General features: G+C 48.5%; 5 protein-coding genes across 5 annotated transcripts; 2 read left to right on the top strand and 3 right to left on the bottom strand.

Moving 5' to 3' along the window:
• The first annotated feature begins 559 nt into the window (after positions 1–559).
• On the top strand, positions 560–2,007 carry GGS22DRAFT_60418 (NAD(P)-binding protein). Its single transcript, XM_047967523.1, has 3 exons — positions 560–748; positions 804–1,412; positions 1,497–2,007. The coding sequence occupies exons 1-3, from the start codon at positions 656–658 to the stop codon at positions 1,752–1,754; spliced, it is 960 nt and encodes a 319-aa protein (XP_047822372.1). The 5' UTR covers positions 560–655; the 3' UTR covers positions 1,755–2,007.
• Position 2,008: 1 nt separating this feature from the next.
• On the bottom strand, positions 2,009–4,037 carry GGS22DRAFT_60434 (FAD/NAD(P)-binding domain-containing protein). The gene is made up of 3 exons (XM_047967524.1): positions 3,050–4,037; positions 2,521–2,909; positions 2,009–2,455 (listed from the first exon to the last, which is right to left on the bottom strand). The coding sequence occupies exons 1-3, from the start codon at positions 3,612–3,614 to the stop codon at positions 2,096–2,098; spliced, it is 1,314 nt and encodes a 437-aa protein (XP_047822371.1). The 5' UTR covers positions 3,615–4,037; the 3' UTR covers positions 2,009–2,095.
• A 307-nt stretch (positions 4,038–4,344) lies between these two features.
• Positions 4,345–6,575, bottom strand: GGS22DRAFT_184117 (polysaccharide lyase family 4 protein; the record flags this gene model as incomplete). The annotated part of the gene is made up of 7 exons (XM_047964155.1): positions 4,345–4,551; positions 4,642–5,284; positions 5,418–5,602; positions 5,740–5,860; positions 6,008–6,319; positions 6,375–6,412; positions 6,483–6,575. 7 exons carry the CDS (start codon positions 6,573–6,575, stop codon positions 4,345–4,347), a joined length of 1,599 nt encoding a protein of 532 aa, XP_047822370.1.
• A 1,055-nt stretch (positions 6,576–7,630) lies between these two features.
• GGS22DRAFT_196515 (putative RTA1 domain protein) lies at positions 7,631–8,737 on the bottom strand (the record flags this gene model as incomplete). Its single annotated transcript, XM_047965842.1, has 3 exons — positions 7,631–7,684; positions 7,744–8,393; positions 8,527–8,737. 3 exons carry the CDS (start codon positions 8,735–8,737, stop codon positions 7,631–7,633), a joined length of 915 nt encoding a protein of 304 aa, XP_047822369.1.
• A 3,934-nt stretch (positions 8,738–12,671) lies between these two features.
• Positions 12,672–14,978, top strand: GGS22DRAFT_151777 (aromatic compound dioxygenase). The gene is made up of 3 exons (XM_047959555.1): positions 12,672–13,596; positions 13,662–13,814; positions 13,930–14,978. The coding sequence occupies exons 1-3, from the start codon at positions 13,371–13,373 to the stop codon at positions 14,700–14,702; spliced, it is 1,152 nt and encodes a 383-aa protein (XP_047822368.1). The 5' UTR covers positions 12,672–13,370; the 3' UTR covers positions 14,703–14,978.
• The last annotated feature ends 499 nt before the right edge of the window (positions 14,979–15,477 follow it).

The raw sequence follows: 15,477 nt of genomic DNA, 5'->3' as shown, positions 1-15,477 counted from the left end.
CAAGGTTGTGTCCGTAACTTGGAAGCTAGGTACCTAGATATGTATTTGGTTATTGCAGGATCGATTCAAGGTTGACATTTAGACCCTGAATTGTGTTCCAAGGTTGGTAATACGAATCCTTCCAGGTACTTACCGAGTGACGCGATATTACGATCTTGGTTCGAAATAAGAATCTGTCTCTTGATAGGTAAGCTATTCGACAAATCGTATAGAATTAGATACCCTTACGAGCAAACTCGTCTTATATATTGTCGACAATTAATAATCTACCCGAGATGGCTCTTCAAGTGTTGTAGTATTCTAACATGACAACCTTCGGATACTTTGTTGGTGGGGACACGGTCGAATATTCGTAGGATAAGTTTCCGGGCTTACAAATATTTGACGTCGCAGTGGAGCTAACATCACGCAAGACATCACACATGATGCTACATACCTAAGTAGATGCTACTAGGTGAACACTATGTACTGAGGTAGGTAGGTAGGTAGATAGACAATTATATAAAAGTACAGGAAATTCTATCGATCTTGTAGAGAAATTGAAGCATCACGTCTACTACCCATCTTTGATCCCACTCGTATCCCATATCAGACTGATTGAACTAACTCATTGGACTCATAAAATCGAAAATCGAAACAAATTAACATATCAAACATGTCAACAGCAGTCAAAGTCGCCATCGTCGGTGCTACTGGCAAGACCGGCAGTTCAATCGTGAATGGGTTACTCGCATCTGAGACTAAATTTGTTCGTGGCCTTGATATCATCGCAATATGTCCCGCAAGCTAACCTCAACTCTTAGGATATCACCGCCCTCGCACGACCAGCTTCTGTCGACAATGAAGCTCACAATGCCCTCAGAAATCGTGGCATCCATGTCGTATCCGCGGATTTGACAGGCCCAAAAGAGGAACTCGTTAAGACCCTGACCGGAATCGACGTAGTCATTTCTTGCATCGTCTACAATGGCTTGAGTGACCAAATTCCCCTCGCCGAAGCGGCGAAAGAAGCTGGCGTGAAGAGATTCGTGCCTTGCGACTTTTCCACGCCAACCACGAGAGGTGTCATGACGATGCATGATCAGAAGTCAGACATTCTTGCATCGGTCCAGCGCCTCTATCTACCATACACCGTCATCGATGTCGGCTGGTGGTCTCTTCAAGGAATCCCGGCCGTAGCCTCGGGTCGAACGAAGCACGTGGTTCGCGAACTCATAAACGTTCTCCCGGGCGACGGTACGGTCCCGATAGCATATACCGACTTGCCGGATATCGGGACCTACGTCGCAAAGATCATCGTTGACCCAAGAACGCTGAATAGGAAGGTCTTTGCGTATACCGAGGTTCTCAGCACGAACCAGGTCGACGAGCTCGTCGAAGAGCTTAGCGGCGAGAAAGCTATAAGAAAACATGTAAGTTCCCTATCGCTAAGTACTAGGTACCTAATATGTACCTAGTAGGTAACAGTAGAAAAGAAGCTAACAGGACTACCATAGCTGAGCGCGGAAACGGTTCGTGACGCCATCGCATCTGCACATGCCGCACTAGCCAAAGATCCCACAGACCAGTCGACAAGATTTAATCTTCTCCTTAACGAATACGTAAACTGTTGGGGTTTGAGGGGTGACAATACCCCCGAGTATGCCAAGTATCTAGGCTACTTGGATTTCAAAGAGCTGTACCCCGGCGTTACAGGCAAGACCTTGCGAACCATCATCGCCGAAGTTCTGGATGGAAAGAGAGGGGGAGAGTGATGGCATATCACCTGCTGATATGTTATGGATATTTGGATACCTACCGCTTAGGTAGGTCGCTTACCTAGTAGGTACCTAGTTACTGGGTACTGACTTGGGTAGGTATGTATTAGGTTTAAGGGCATAGTACCTATGTTGATGAGAAGATGCCACTGGATCTCTTCTTGTCTCTTTCTGTCTGTCTGTCTGTCTGTTTGTCTGTTTGTCTGTCTCTCTCCTTCTCTATCTCACTGAGGACTCTCGATTGTACTACATACTAGGTATATAAGTCTTGTTGAATGAATATTATCTCATGAGCTACTTACTAATATAGGGTTCATTGGATCATTGTTACCCAGTATCTAGTTTGAGGGCAGACTTGCTCCGTCCACGTCAGGGTCTGGTAGAAAATTGAGGAAAGGCGCCGGTCCCATATAACCCATGATTGCTTTCGTCTCCGACCCTAGGCGAATCCAAGATGATAACCACCGCAAAAACCGCAACCAAGGAGTATCCATCGCCTCGTAACGTGTCGCCATATTTGAAGACATGTAGGCAATCTCGGCTCTCGGGCGCTGCTTTTGTTCGTATCTCTCGAACGAATCCGTAATGTTCTGGGTAGTGGGTGTCGGTGTTCCTCGGACCAGCGACACGAGCTCGTTGGCAAGGTTGCAGATTCCTTCGACGGCGAGATTGCCTCCTATACCACCATTTATTGTTGTCTGCATAATGAGTGTAAGATTCATGGACTGTGTTGGATGAGTAGTAGACCTCTGGAAGAACTCACTTTGCACGTAGCATCCCCAACAAGTACGACTCTGCCACCATTATTCCAGGCACCTCGAACTACCCCTTCTTCCAGAGTCACCATACCACCTTTGACCCGGGTGTTCCAAAGATCGCGAAATAAGTACCCAGGGCAAGCAGTTAGATCTCCATATTTCTCGACGCTAGCAGCAGCGTCGGACTCTGTGTAGCGCGGAACATCCGGTGTGGTGTAAGTGGTTTCTTCCTTTATGAATAGGAACCAGAAAATGAGTCCCTTCGGACCCGGAGTCGTGATGCCTGATCGGTTTCTAGAATAGACATGATAGACAACCCCGTCCGAGGCCTGGGCATCGGCTTCAGGCCGGCTTGGTGATGTACCGAAGACTGTCCTGTAACTTGAAGTATATGCTATGAAATCGTTAGTCTTCTCCTTCGAGATAGGTACCAACTGCCTACTAGGTACTAGGTAGGTATATAGGAGGTAGGCAGGCAAACATCTAGGCACCTAACAGTAGCCCGAAAGACCTAGGTCACGAGGAATCACCTACGCCGGATTAGATTTTGAGACCTCTCCGGGTCACTCTCGGCGACCGATTCAGCTATCAAACGCCGGATAGTGCTGTGAACGCCATCCGCCGCCACCAATATGCTACCCCTGATATTCTCCCCACTACTGGTCAGCACCGTAACGCCACCTTCGTCTTCCGAAAAGGACACGACGCCTGTATTTTCACGGACTTTGGACTGATCTTCGATGTTGTCGTACAGAGTTTTGAGACAGAAGTGGCGTTCCATGAACAATATCGGTCTACCGGTCTGCTCCATCGCCTCCCTGAACATCGGCGAATCATCAAATAGCCTTCCTCGCTCATCAACGTGATAACGATTCGTGAGGGGTGGGTTCAAAGCACAGATAGTCTTCCAGACGCCAAGCTGATCGAATATCTTTCCGGTATTGGATATTAGACATATAGATGCCCCTATCTTAGGAGCGACATCTCGATTTTCTAGGACGACGAAATCAATGTCGGCCTTCTGCAACGTGTTAGCTAAGGCTAAACCGGCGACACCACCGCCAGCTATGATCACTTTGAAAGGTTCGAGATTCCCCATTTTGAAATTCACATATGAAATGAGATCTTAGTAAGTGGTCTAACAAAGAACTGGTCTACTTAGAAGCAATGGGCGTGGCATGGCTTTATAGAAGGGTCTGCGATGACACCGAACAGCGTTGTCGCCATCAGAGTCACAACAGAATTGGGAATGCATGCTTTGCTCATCCAACATGATCCGTAAGGGGGATAGCGAATGTGATTCTTAATAATAACCCGCTGGAGAAGCACGCAATAGAAGCTGCATGGGAGTGGGGTCTGTAAAGCTACCTGGTACGAATCTTACGATGCAGAAAGCATGCATTGGGTTACCATGAAAGATCTGTGCCGGTAGCAAAGGTAGTGAATGTCTTTTCATAATACTTGGTAGGCAACAAAGCCACCTATGTTGGCACCTACCAGGCAGTTAGTCTTGAGAATGGATATATTTCAAGGCTACACATAATACTGACATAGTAAAACGAGGGTTGCGGGTGAGAAAATGAGACAGGGATGGCATTTAAGTCCGTCGCATTTATGAGCGCCTACATATGTTCGTAAGGTAGACGAATAGAATTGCATATCATTTCTGAAGCTAGGCACCTTAAGCAGCCCAAGATAAATAGCTTGTCTTGCGCTTACGTCATACGAACTTGAAGATGGTCAAAAAACTTTTTATTTCGTGACGTGGAGCCCGAGATTTCCCCCCACCCTTGAAGAGGCGTACTAGGTACATCCTAGTAGCTGCTAGATTAGCCGCTGGTCCCCGCCGGTCCCTGGAGCTCGATCGCATCCACAATATAATTCGCACTCAGGAAATCTTGGTCACCGGTACCATAAACACCAATCGTCAACGTATTTTGCCCGCTCTTCAACGCGCTCGCCGGGACGGTCCAACTGTAGACTTCTCCGTATCCTCGGTAGGCTCCGCGAGTTACTCCCCTCGAGTCGATGAGTTTCTAGTTTCAATTAGCTTAGCCCAATATCGCACTCGTCGATGTATTGCTACGTCTACCGCGTCTCCTGAATCCACTGCGTCCATAACTTACCGGAGCTCCAGGATCCTTTCCAGTCCAGCTACCAATCGCCACAGACGGGCGTCCTCCTTTAAACGAGAGTGTCGTTCCCACCCTCAATACAAGGTCCCGGACCTGGTCGGCGGTGAGGTCGAAATTCACCTTGGCCGTGCCGCCACTCTTGGAGAAGAGGGCCATGGGAAAGTCGCTAGCGGACGATTTACCGACAGTAAAAGTACCTCCCCAAGAGCCCATCCGAACATCACTCGGATGCATACGCTCGATCTTATCCCCGTTTTTCAACTCTTGCGGTCGGCCATCAAATTCCCCGATACGCCAAACCACCGACGTGCTCGGTTCCGCAGATGCGATGTTCTTGGTCGCGTCTTTGCCAGCTGTAACGGTCACCGTATCCTTGGCTACCTCGTACTCACCTTTATATAGCTTCATGGTATACGTTCCAGGTTTCATCAGAGGGGATTTAAACTTGCCACCGGAAGCTTTGGCCCAATACTGAGATTTGTCGTTATACCAATGAACAACCGCTTCGAAATTACTCGGGACCCCGGAGGCCGAGCCGGAAACGGAGCCGCGCTGGCTTGCCGGAACGTAACCTTGAATGTCGAGATCCGCGAAGAAGGACGTGTCTAGATTCGCAGAAGGCGTATCTCCCTTGCTACCGAATTGTCAATTAATGATCGATAACTGATATTAGGTATGTGAGAAGCGAGCAAACCCTACCAGGCAGCTAGGCACTAGGTAGGTATACTCTCAACACTTTCAACGCTCTCAACGCTCTCAGCACTTACGTGAATTTCATCGCATATGGTCCCATCAGCCCGAAGCGCCACGCCTCGGTTCGAACATGACCGCTATTCATGTACCAGTAAAGTTCTTGGTCGCTACCAGTCTGGCTGTTGATGTCGCGCATGAACGGTCCGCCGGACGAGGTTTCGTATGCCGTCCCAGGCATGATCATCCAAACGGCAGCATTCTGGAGGGGGTTAGCCTCATAGGTCCTTACTTGGCGAGCCACTGCCTTTCTAGTAGGTAGACAGATATGGATATATGTGTGTAGGTGCTAGGTAGGTACGCATCCACGTCAACGGTAATCGCAGCAATTCCACTTACCGAACCGACTACGCCGTGAATCTGGTCGTCGATGAACCGATCCGACGTGTACATCTTGCATCGCGTCTGTCCGTTCGAACATTTGAATGTATCTTTGCCTTCGAACGCGGTGCAACCGATACTATAGCCCTTGGAGTTAGGACACGTGAGACTAAAGGTTCGCGTCGACAGGTCAAGGAACTATCGACGCACTACACACGGATACATGATATATGGAAAGGGGCCCCTGATCAATCCTAAGCACTAGGTAAGTTCGAATCTCACTTACTTGTTTCCGACGTCCCCGTGCACACCTGTAGGCAAGCTTCCCTGACGCAGGCGGGCAAGCCATCGAAGCTCGCCCGGATCAACCTCCCCGGTAATATAAGTCGCCATGTAAATGGTCGCATCGTCTGGTTTAGCAACATAGTACTGGGTCACCGGTAGCGAATTCGATTTGGCGGTGATCCTGATGTACTTGCTGCCGATAGTTTCTGCGGACACTGAGGACGTCCCGAGACCAGAGTTGATTCCAGATGCCTTGCTGCTTCCTTGATACTCCACACCGTTGAACAACAAGCTCGTCACGTCTCCGTTTGATCTATTTCTGGGTTAATTTGGAAGCACGTTAATACCCAGGGAAGGGTTATCGAGACTTATTGACTTCAAATACCAAGCCACCATTCGTATCAACCTAATACGCTACCTGTCAGCTATAGAAATACTAGCTAAATAAGTGAGTCGTTCTTCGATTAAACACGGACCTTATATCCACTACTCGTGGTTGTGAGACCGAAGGCGGCACGAGCGCCATTGCCAAGCAACGCCAGCGCCAGAACAGCAGATGCGACAACCATTGTGCCTGAGGTGTCGACGGAGAAAGGTGCTATAGTGTACCTAGTATACTAGGTAGGAGGTAGCGATAAAAAACCAAGATGTGATGGAGTTTGACGCGATGCATGCAGCGTACTTTATTTACATACCCACCACTTACCTGGACCTAGTATTCATAAACAATGTCACGTTTAGCATATCCTTACCTAAATCACCTATACAGCGAGGCCTAGGCCAGCCCGATGCAACGATCAAACTGCTAGTTATTAGACATGTACCTACTTAGGCATTCTATTTTCCCTCTCCGTGAAACCAAAATCCGAAATAACCGAGAGCAGAGGTGAAAATACGAACCTGAGTTCCAATGATGGAAATGAACCTCATCGGAGCGCCATCGCCCTAGCCCATCAAGGAAAGCGGGAGCCGGCAGAATTGGCACGGCCCTGGCGGCGGAACGAACATTTCCACCTTCCACCGGAACCAATCCGCGTTCGGGTTAGAGAAGACCGAGGACGCGAATTCCGCGGACCCGTACCGAAATTTACTAAAATTTATGTCTTTCGAATTCCCAAGACATAAGGATGGGACGGATGAATAGGTGTATTAGGTAATTAGCCGCCCACGTTAGAAGCAGAATAAATTGACAGCCATAATTACCAGGCAGTAGGTATCTGGTTATACAATTAAGAAATGCCCTTCCACTTAGATGCGTTGTGATGGGGTGCATCCCAGGTTGTGAAAGGGATCGTATTACACGACCCCTTTTGGAAGATTTAGAAATATTGGAAAAGGGGTAGGTACCTAGGTAGGTACGTAACCTACTAGGTGGTAACCTACCTAGGTAGGCGTCGCTCATGTTCCAAATAAGATATCAATATTCAGATGCCCAATTGGCCAATCTCAACTACCTGCAGGTGCTGGTTGGGCGACATAGCTCATGATTCCACACGTCCATCTCCTCTGCCGGTGCGCCTAGATCCAAAAAGGTCTCGAGGTCGTGAAATGGTTGTCATCTGACTTAGCCATCTAACTTGGACATCCAACCTAAACACAGAGGTGTATTAATTATCGCCGACTCCTATCGAGAAGTATTGTCGTTTCGATGTTCGTCAACCAAGCCCAACCTGATCACCTATACCAAGATGCATTAGCTACCATATCATGCTCACTCAGGGGGCTAGGTACACTTACATCGTTTATCTTCTTTAGTCGACGTACATCTTTTATCAGCCTTGCAGGGTGAAGGATCAGGAATATCAGCATGACAAGAAACATCGGAGCCCCGTCAAATGCGTATATGAAGCTTTCGTGGGATATGACATATCCATCTTCTCCCTGCAAGTATTCGACCGCTCGTACGACCGCACGTAAAATTAAAAGTAGCGCTACAAGGCTGATGCTGTAGAAATGGAACTGCCATCTGATGCTAGGATCATGAAGGAGAACCGTAGTCAAGTCCCGCTTAATACGGTTATAAAGGAACACGATCTGAAGGACGAAAAACGACAATGCGACGAATTGAGTTATGATACCGGAAAGCAAGATGATCCTGGACGTCCGAATCGCTGAAGGGTCGCCGGAGGCAGGAAGTATAGAGCCGATGAGCTGTGTGAAGATGCATCCGAAGTCGATCAGGACATATAACCTAGTCATCCAACGCAAGCTAAGCAACGAGTGGTGTGTGGCGTCCAAGACCGCTGCGATCCTCCCGAGACTCATATACACCGATGCCGCGAGAAAGGGGGCTCCAGCAAGGATAAGTAGATTCTGTAGAATGAACCACTTCGCTAGGATAGGTTCGTCGTGGGCCATGGCTCGAGAGTAATAACCAAAAAGTTCGGCTAAGAGAAATAACGAGTTAGATATATCAACGACTAGGTAGGTACCTAGCCGTCTGAGTGCGCCATCGGTACGAGGACTGCCAAATAGGTAAAGGGGGTAAATGTGCAGCGAATGAGACGGAATATAACTAACCAATACCGCCTAGCAGAAAAGGGATGAAGAACCACGCCCGCAGCCAAAAGAAGTACACTAGATGACCAAGAGTTGCAACAGAAAATAATGCCATGAAGGCAAAGCCGGCGGGTTTGCTTGGTAGATACTGGTAGAAGACGATTTGGGTACCATTTACAACAGGTCCATAAGGGCCGTCGCCCGTGTTGTAGCCGGTAGAATTTAGATCCATTGCTTGCCGAAGTAAGCCTTAAGCAATCTATTAGGAACTACCTATTAGTTGAATATCGGTGTTCTTTGTGAGGCAAAGATGATGGGAATTCGAAATTTGAAGCTCAGAACTCGAAACTTGAAGCAAGCTGTAACCAGCGATAGCAGAAAGAACGTGGTGAACTATTGGAAAGTGGTTAAGGCAGAAACGAAAGGCTACTGATTAAGAATTCTAAATATTCTACCTAAATAACAAAGTCCCCTTCTTTAGCGAGTCCCATATAAGCAACCATCGTGTTCGACATCTTCGCACTTTCTCGTACAGACAGAGCCAAATCGTATAATAGTATTGACTATACGAAAGTTGAGGTCTCCTGTATGGCCTACCACGTTGTATTTCACGTTTCTGCAAGTATCTGTACATAGTTTCCCGAGAAGTTCCTACGCATAATGAGGTATTCGACACATCGTCAAATAATCCATAAATTTATATGTCGATATGTCTGCAGCCTGTTCGATGACGGCGCCTCCCGAATGGAAGAAAGCTTACATGGTACCAAGACCAGATCGCTGCCAGGTTTCAACCATGCCCCTTGCCGAAAATTGTCTTCTCTCATAGGCTGGAATGGCATTTTGACGATGGACCCTTGCTTAGGGCTCCGCAGAACCGTGGATCAGTTACCAATTTAGGCTTGACCCAACCGATATTCTACCGGTCCCATACTAAAATTCCGGCAGAACATCGGTCGTCTGGAAACTAGGCGGCTGAATGCGTACTAGTAGGGATGCAGGTGCTAAAAAGGTCACGCTAATCATGCATAGTCCCTGATTAGTTTACTGCGGCTGCTGCGCCAACTTCACGACCGACAAACGCAGAAGCTCTATTCACAACAACATCATTCTCATCTCACTCATGGCCGGTCTACCTTACTCATACCTCTTCCGATTTCACCAATAACAATCTACTCTCCCGTGATACATTATCAATCTTCAAACAAGTACAAGTTACCTTCAGGCTTCAGCTCATGAAGAATTCGTCTCATATAAGCATAACCAAAGGAACGTCCCGGATCAACCAGTCAGTTCGGAGTTCCCCACACAGAGAGAATGATCTAGTTAGGCAACAATGCAATTAAGTAGGAGGCGCTCGAAAGGATATAAGCTGCAGACCGTGGACCCGTCCGAGGTGATACTGGCTGACTGGTAATGATAACGATTGCATAAAGCCGAGGGAAAAGCAAGTTCCAAGTTCATAATTCTCCAAGACAATAGTGATTTGGCTTGATCCTGTAAGCGGTGAGGGTGAAATACCCTTGACCTTCTACCTAGGCTGCGGCAAGCGATCAATAGCTGGTGAAGTTACTATTCGAATACCGTGATCAAGGCCATGTTAGACTTGAGGAGAATTAGTCAGTTAACCTAATAGTAATGGCATACTGGATGACCTTGCGTAGGACGTATGTACCTGAATAGGGGATGAGGTCTGTGGTTGCATGCATGCACTATAAAGGCAACCTGACGTAGGTGGCAGAGAACTCAACGATCTGATACCGACGTGGGCTGAAGAATAGATGTACGAGTTTGTAATTAGGGAAACTCGCTAATGAGTTTGATGAATAGCATAATTCCCACAGCTGGACTTGGTAATGACGATGATATAGTGCTCAATACGCTAGAAAATACCTATGCAAGACTCTCTGAAGATCGATACAAGCGTGCATCGTGTCAATTCTATATGGCTGCAGTCTCCTATGATGATTGATCTACGAAGTAGAGCACTCCGACCACGACGATTTGAACATGCGAACGTTCCATGTCGCGTCGTTTTTTTTGCGACTTTTCCCAAGAAACAGACACTATTAACCTACTAGGCAATAAGTCGTCGGTTCATCGTCACGCATAGTTTCTCCTGATTTTACTACTTTCACTGCATCATCATTCCAACTTTGCCACAAGGCGGACCTAGCAAGGGAGAAAACAACGAAATTCTTACGCGTCATGAGATAATCGTCAAGCGGTTGTATATGAAGGGAGTATAATTTCCTAACCCTCCAGAGAAGTTCAGGCGTTTATCTGACCGAGTACCTAGTACCTGCTTGTATAATAGAGAGCCAGCGACGAGGTTCTGGGCTCAACCACTCACTCGAGATGCAACCAACTACCTCTTGGGCTCCGCACTTGAAATACACGCAGAGATTCAAACTACTCTGATCTAGGGCGCACGGTATACGTATAGGGGGAGCTTTTGTTTACTCTACTCCAAGCCTAACTATTACTACCTACCTAGTACCTAAGAACCTTGGAAATTTCCCACGGCCTCAAGTAGGTCTCACCATGATCTTACTAGAGTCCCGACGTATCTCCTCAATAGGTACGGTAACGAACCTTGGGAATTTTCCTAAACTGAAGACCCGGCAGAATCAACCAATGTTCTCTTATCGAGATTTTTCTAATTCTCTACCTTTGGAGGTTACCCACGCTGGCCCGTGATGCCTCCTTATGTCTTCATACCTTGATAGTCTATGTTGTGGCATTCCATTTGTATACTTGTACGTGGAACACCTCAATGGGAGCCCTCCAATAGTTTCGCAAACCGGCTGATGCCATGCTAGACATATATTACCACCTTTGAGGCTACGATTTCAACGCTCTTTAACTGACGAAACCTGAAAATTATCTTGGCATCGACTTACGTTGGAGCTTTCAACCTGTCTTGGTCGTTTCAACAATACTGCTATTTTTGTCGGGATGCAAAGAACTTACGAATCCCTCTGTTGCAACCGACTACCTACTAGGTTGGCAGCAATTCGCAAGTCAACGATTTCCAATGTTATGACCAATATCTACTCCTTGATTTGCTTGTAACCTACTAGGATACCCACGCGTTCATCTTGGCCGCCGGCCGTGTTAACATCATCCCGTCGTATTAACATCCCTTCAACTGGCATGTCGTCAACTGCACCAAGGTCCATATCAGATCATACAGCCTCCTTGTCCTCGACCAATAGCCAATGATGGTCGAAATATTTCAAATGATTCATTCGAAGTAAACAATCACGACAATCATATCTCACAAACTATTTCCATTACCTTGCAAAGCCTCGCGTCCTTTTCTTAGCTACAAGGGGCTGACGACTCATGCTAATTAAAAGAATAAAGTTGACCTTCCATTCCGACTTTGGAACACCGAAATAAAATTCACTTGCCTTTTTCATAGACAATGGGCTTTGGAAATAGAAAAGATCTGCATTCGAAACCGCTACGCACGATGCCAAGGCTGCTAACTGCTGGTGTTGAAATAACTTATAGCATGGGTTGAATCACCACATAAAGTGGATTCCTCATGCGGAGCTGGGCATTTTCTGATCAGTGATTCGGCTCTCGAGATCTATCATACCACCTGGGCAGCCACCAGGGCAACCACAAATCATATCACAAGCATATGCACAATCCTAAAGGCTTGACGATGCTTGTCTTGGAGGATTCTACCACCTTGGAACTCAGTCACGGATTCACTCATGGTATAGAATCTCGACGCGGTTCTTAGAAGCTACTGAGGCGGTCCAGGTCCTAGATTAATGAACACTATACCTACCTACCTCCTACCTAGGTGCATAGTTGGTAGTCAACAGCATACCTACCTAATGAATAACGCAATTGGAATCGCCCAAAAGCAGCGTCATTGTCACAATCGCGCTGATACTAGGTAGCCGGGTAATATCTCTACGTCACTTTGGTCGACATCCCCATGGACGCACCTTTAATACGATATAAAAATTTTATCTTCCACTATTGTAGATTCAAAGATCCTATGGTGCAGAGCTAATTGGACGCTGTAGCATTAACCCAAAAAAAGGGGCAAGTTACGCGCGTCTAAAAACCCCACATTGCGTATTCATACCCACAACGTCTATTTTGACGATCGACGTGCCATGAGTCGTGCTTCAACCCCGTCGCCTCAACCAGTGCAACCCACACAACTCAGCCTTCCGGCATGGCGAAGCTGATTCGAAGGGCGAACAGCTGGCTTACGCAACCATCCCGACCGTCACCAGGTTCTCTCCCCGCTCCGCAGAAGAAGTGGCTTGTGTCGAACACTGGCTTAGATATTCGGAAATTACCATTGGCGGGCGCCAAGCGGCAGTTGTTTTGGACATGGCGGACCCTCCCCGGCCTAAGGTATTAGTTCTGGGGTTGCTGCATCACGAATACCGGCCCTATCACGGCCCTGTTCCTCTTCCAGAACAGCGCAGCCCTGTACGAAACCGCGGTAAACATAGATTCGATCAGGCTTGCGTGAGCCTTGCCCCTGCGCCCAAATGGCTGACCAGTAACGTCAAGCCTATTTGCACACGTAACCACCTGCTGCCAAGAGGCTACGATAATGAACCTCGACCCACAGGCTGTCAAAGATGCCGAAAAGCGTTGCGCGCATGGTGGTGATGATTCGTAGTGCGGAGAGGGAGATGAGGGCGAGCTCGTGGTATAATAAGGCGAAGATGCCGTCGAGACTTCTACCATTCCTTCTCACCACCAGCGCCAACAGCTTGCACTCTTTCACACAGAACTATCAAAGTTCTACTTCCTTCGTTCAAGAACATCGTTCATTTACTATCATACGGACCAGATACCTAAGTCACTAGGTAACCAGCACGATGAGATTCAGCAGTTCAGTCGTGTCCGGCTTAGCCGTCCTATCGGGCTCCGTCCTCGCACACCCGGGCCACGACATCTCTCACGAGATCTTGGAGCGCCGCGAATATCTCAGCTCCGTCAAGCGTACCAACCTCGACCACTGCGCCCCGAAGCTAAAGGCACGCGGCGTCGAGAAGCGCAACGTCGAGCGCCGAGCCGCCTTGCTCGAGAAGGCGCGAGCGAAGAGTGAGTTTCCCGAACTTGATAACTCCCCTGACGATAGAAAAGTACTAGATGCTAAACATAAACAGGAGGTCTTCACAAGAAGCGCGACCTCGCATCGGTCTTGGCTACTAGCCACAACTCTACCGGTCTCGGCTACACCCCGAACACCGATGCCACCACCCTGTTCGCCGGCTACAACGCCTGCCTCCTGACTCCCGAGGTCACCCAGGGTCCTTATTGTAAGTAACTATCTAGGTAGCTCTGTATATGACAAGTGACGGGGAGATGAAGCAGATGAAGCAAATGAAGCGGGATGGGACGAGATGAGGAGATATAAGGCTAACATCGAATCAGACGTCGGCGGCGAATATGTCCGAGAGAACATTATCGAGGACCAGGAAGGTGTCGACACCATCCTCGACTACCAGGTCATCGACATCAACACCTGCGAGCCCGTCACCGACGTCTATGTCGAGATGTGGCACTGCAACGCCACCGGCGTCTACGGCGGCATCGTAGCCAGCGGAAACGGAGACTCCTCCGACGAGACCAACATCGACAACACCTGGCTCCGCGGCATCCAGAAGACCAACACGGACGGCGTGGCGCAGTTCGAAACCATCTTCCCCGGCCACTACACCAGCCGCGCAACTCACATCCACATCATGATCCACCAGGGCGCTGTCCTCCTCTCCAACTCTACCCTCGGCAACAACGTCAGCGCCAGCCACGTCGGACAAGCCTTCTTCGACCAGGACCTCATCTCCGCCGTCGAGCTCACCGCACCCTACAACACAAACACCCAGGAGCTCACCACCAACGCCGACGACGGAATCCTGTCCGAGGAGACCGCTACCGAAGGCGTCGATCCCTTCTACGAGTACACCCTCCTAGGCGACACGATCACCGACGGAATCTTCGGCTGGATAGCCTTCGGAATCAACGCCACCTCCACCACGTCCATCACCCCCGCAGCCTTTTACTACAAGGAGGGAGGTGTCGCTAACCCCAACTCTGGACCACCGGGCGGCTCCGGCGGCTCTGCCCCCAACGGCACCGCTCCGGGTTCTTCTGCCTCTGCCTCTGCTTCGGCTTCGGCTTCGGCGTCCGCATCTGCATCCGCGTAAAGTGGTGTAGTCTTGATGAAGAGTCTTGGGACCTGAAAAGATCAGGGAATATGGTTCTTCCGCGATGGATATGGGGTTTAGGATTGTACAGGCGCAAGGGGTCCGGTTTCATTTGGTGTAAATACGATATCCAAAATAAATGCATTGGTGCTAAATTGGGTCCTGACGTAGTCTGGAGACTGCTGTGTTGCATACGGTGTCGCCCTGCCTTCGTGCAAGGAGCGTCACCATCTTCCATTCATTTCTCAAGGGTTAATCCTTCATTATAGAATCAATAGACTTTACAATTTGCTACGCAGCCCGGATCCATATGTGATCCCTTGAACCCCCTATCGAATCGTCTGGAGCAAGTTGCCGTACCGTCTAACATATCAGTAACCTTCCCGTTTGCGATCGCGATGCATCACCCAACCCTAGATCCAACTCTAACCCCATCCTTACCCCAACCTCATGATTCTCAAAGGCGCTGCGCCGATGTATTCTATAGAACCAGATCCCAGGGATTTTAACTTAGATCAACTACGATGCGAGCGGCCCCTGAGGGATTTTTGAACATTCTATTGATATTCTGGGTACTTAGGTAGAAGTTTGCATGCCACGAGAGCGATGATGTCGCGTGGCCTGCTAGCTGAATGAGGGAAGGACTTATCAGGTATGTTTCCCAAGCGACCCTACGCTGGTTCCCATGCATCTGAAGTTGGGATACATCTACTTAACTAGATACATCTGTACGGAAGCAGATCGGAGTCCCACGGAGGAGCAACGGAGGAGCGTT

Source organism: Annulohypoxylon maeteangense, assembly GCF_022496945.1.
Source record: "Annulohypoxylon maeteangense strain CBS 123835 unplaced genomic scaffold GGS22scaffold_2, whole genome shotgun sequence".
NCBI lineage: Eukaryota > Fungi > Ascomycota > Sordariomycetes > Xylariales > Hypoxylaceae > Annulohypoxylon > Annulohypoxylon maeteangense.
The sequence above is the reverse complement of the archived record's forward strand: the minus strand, read 5'-3'. Positions and strand labels throughout refer to the sequence as shown.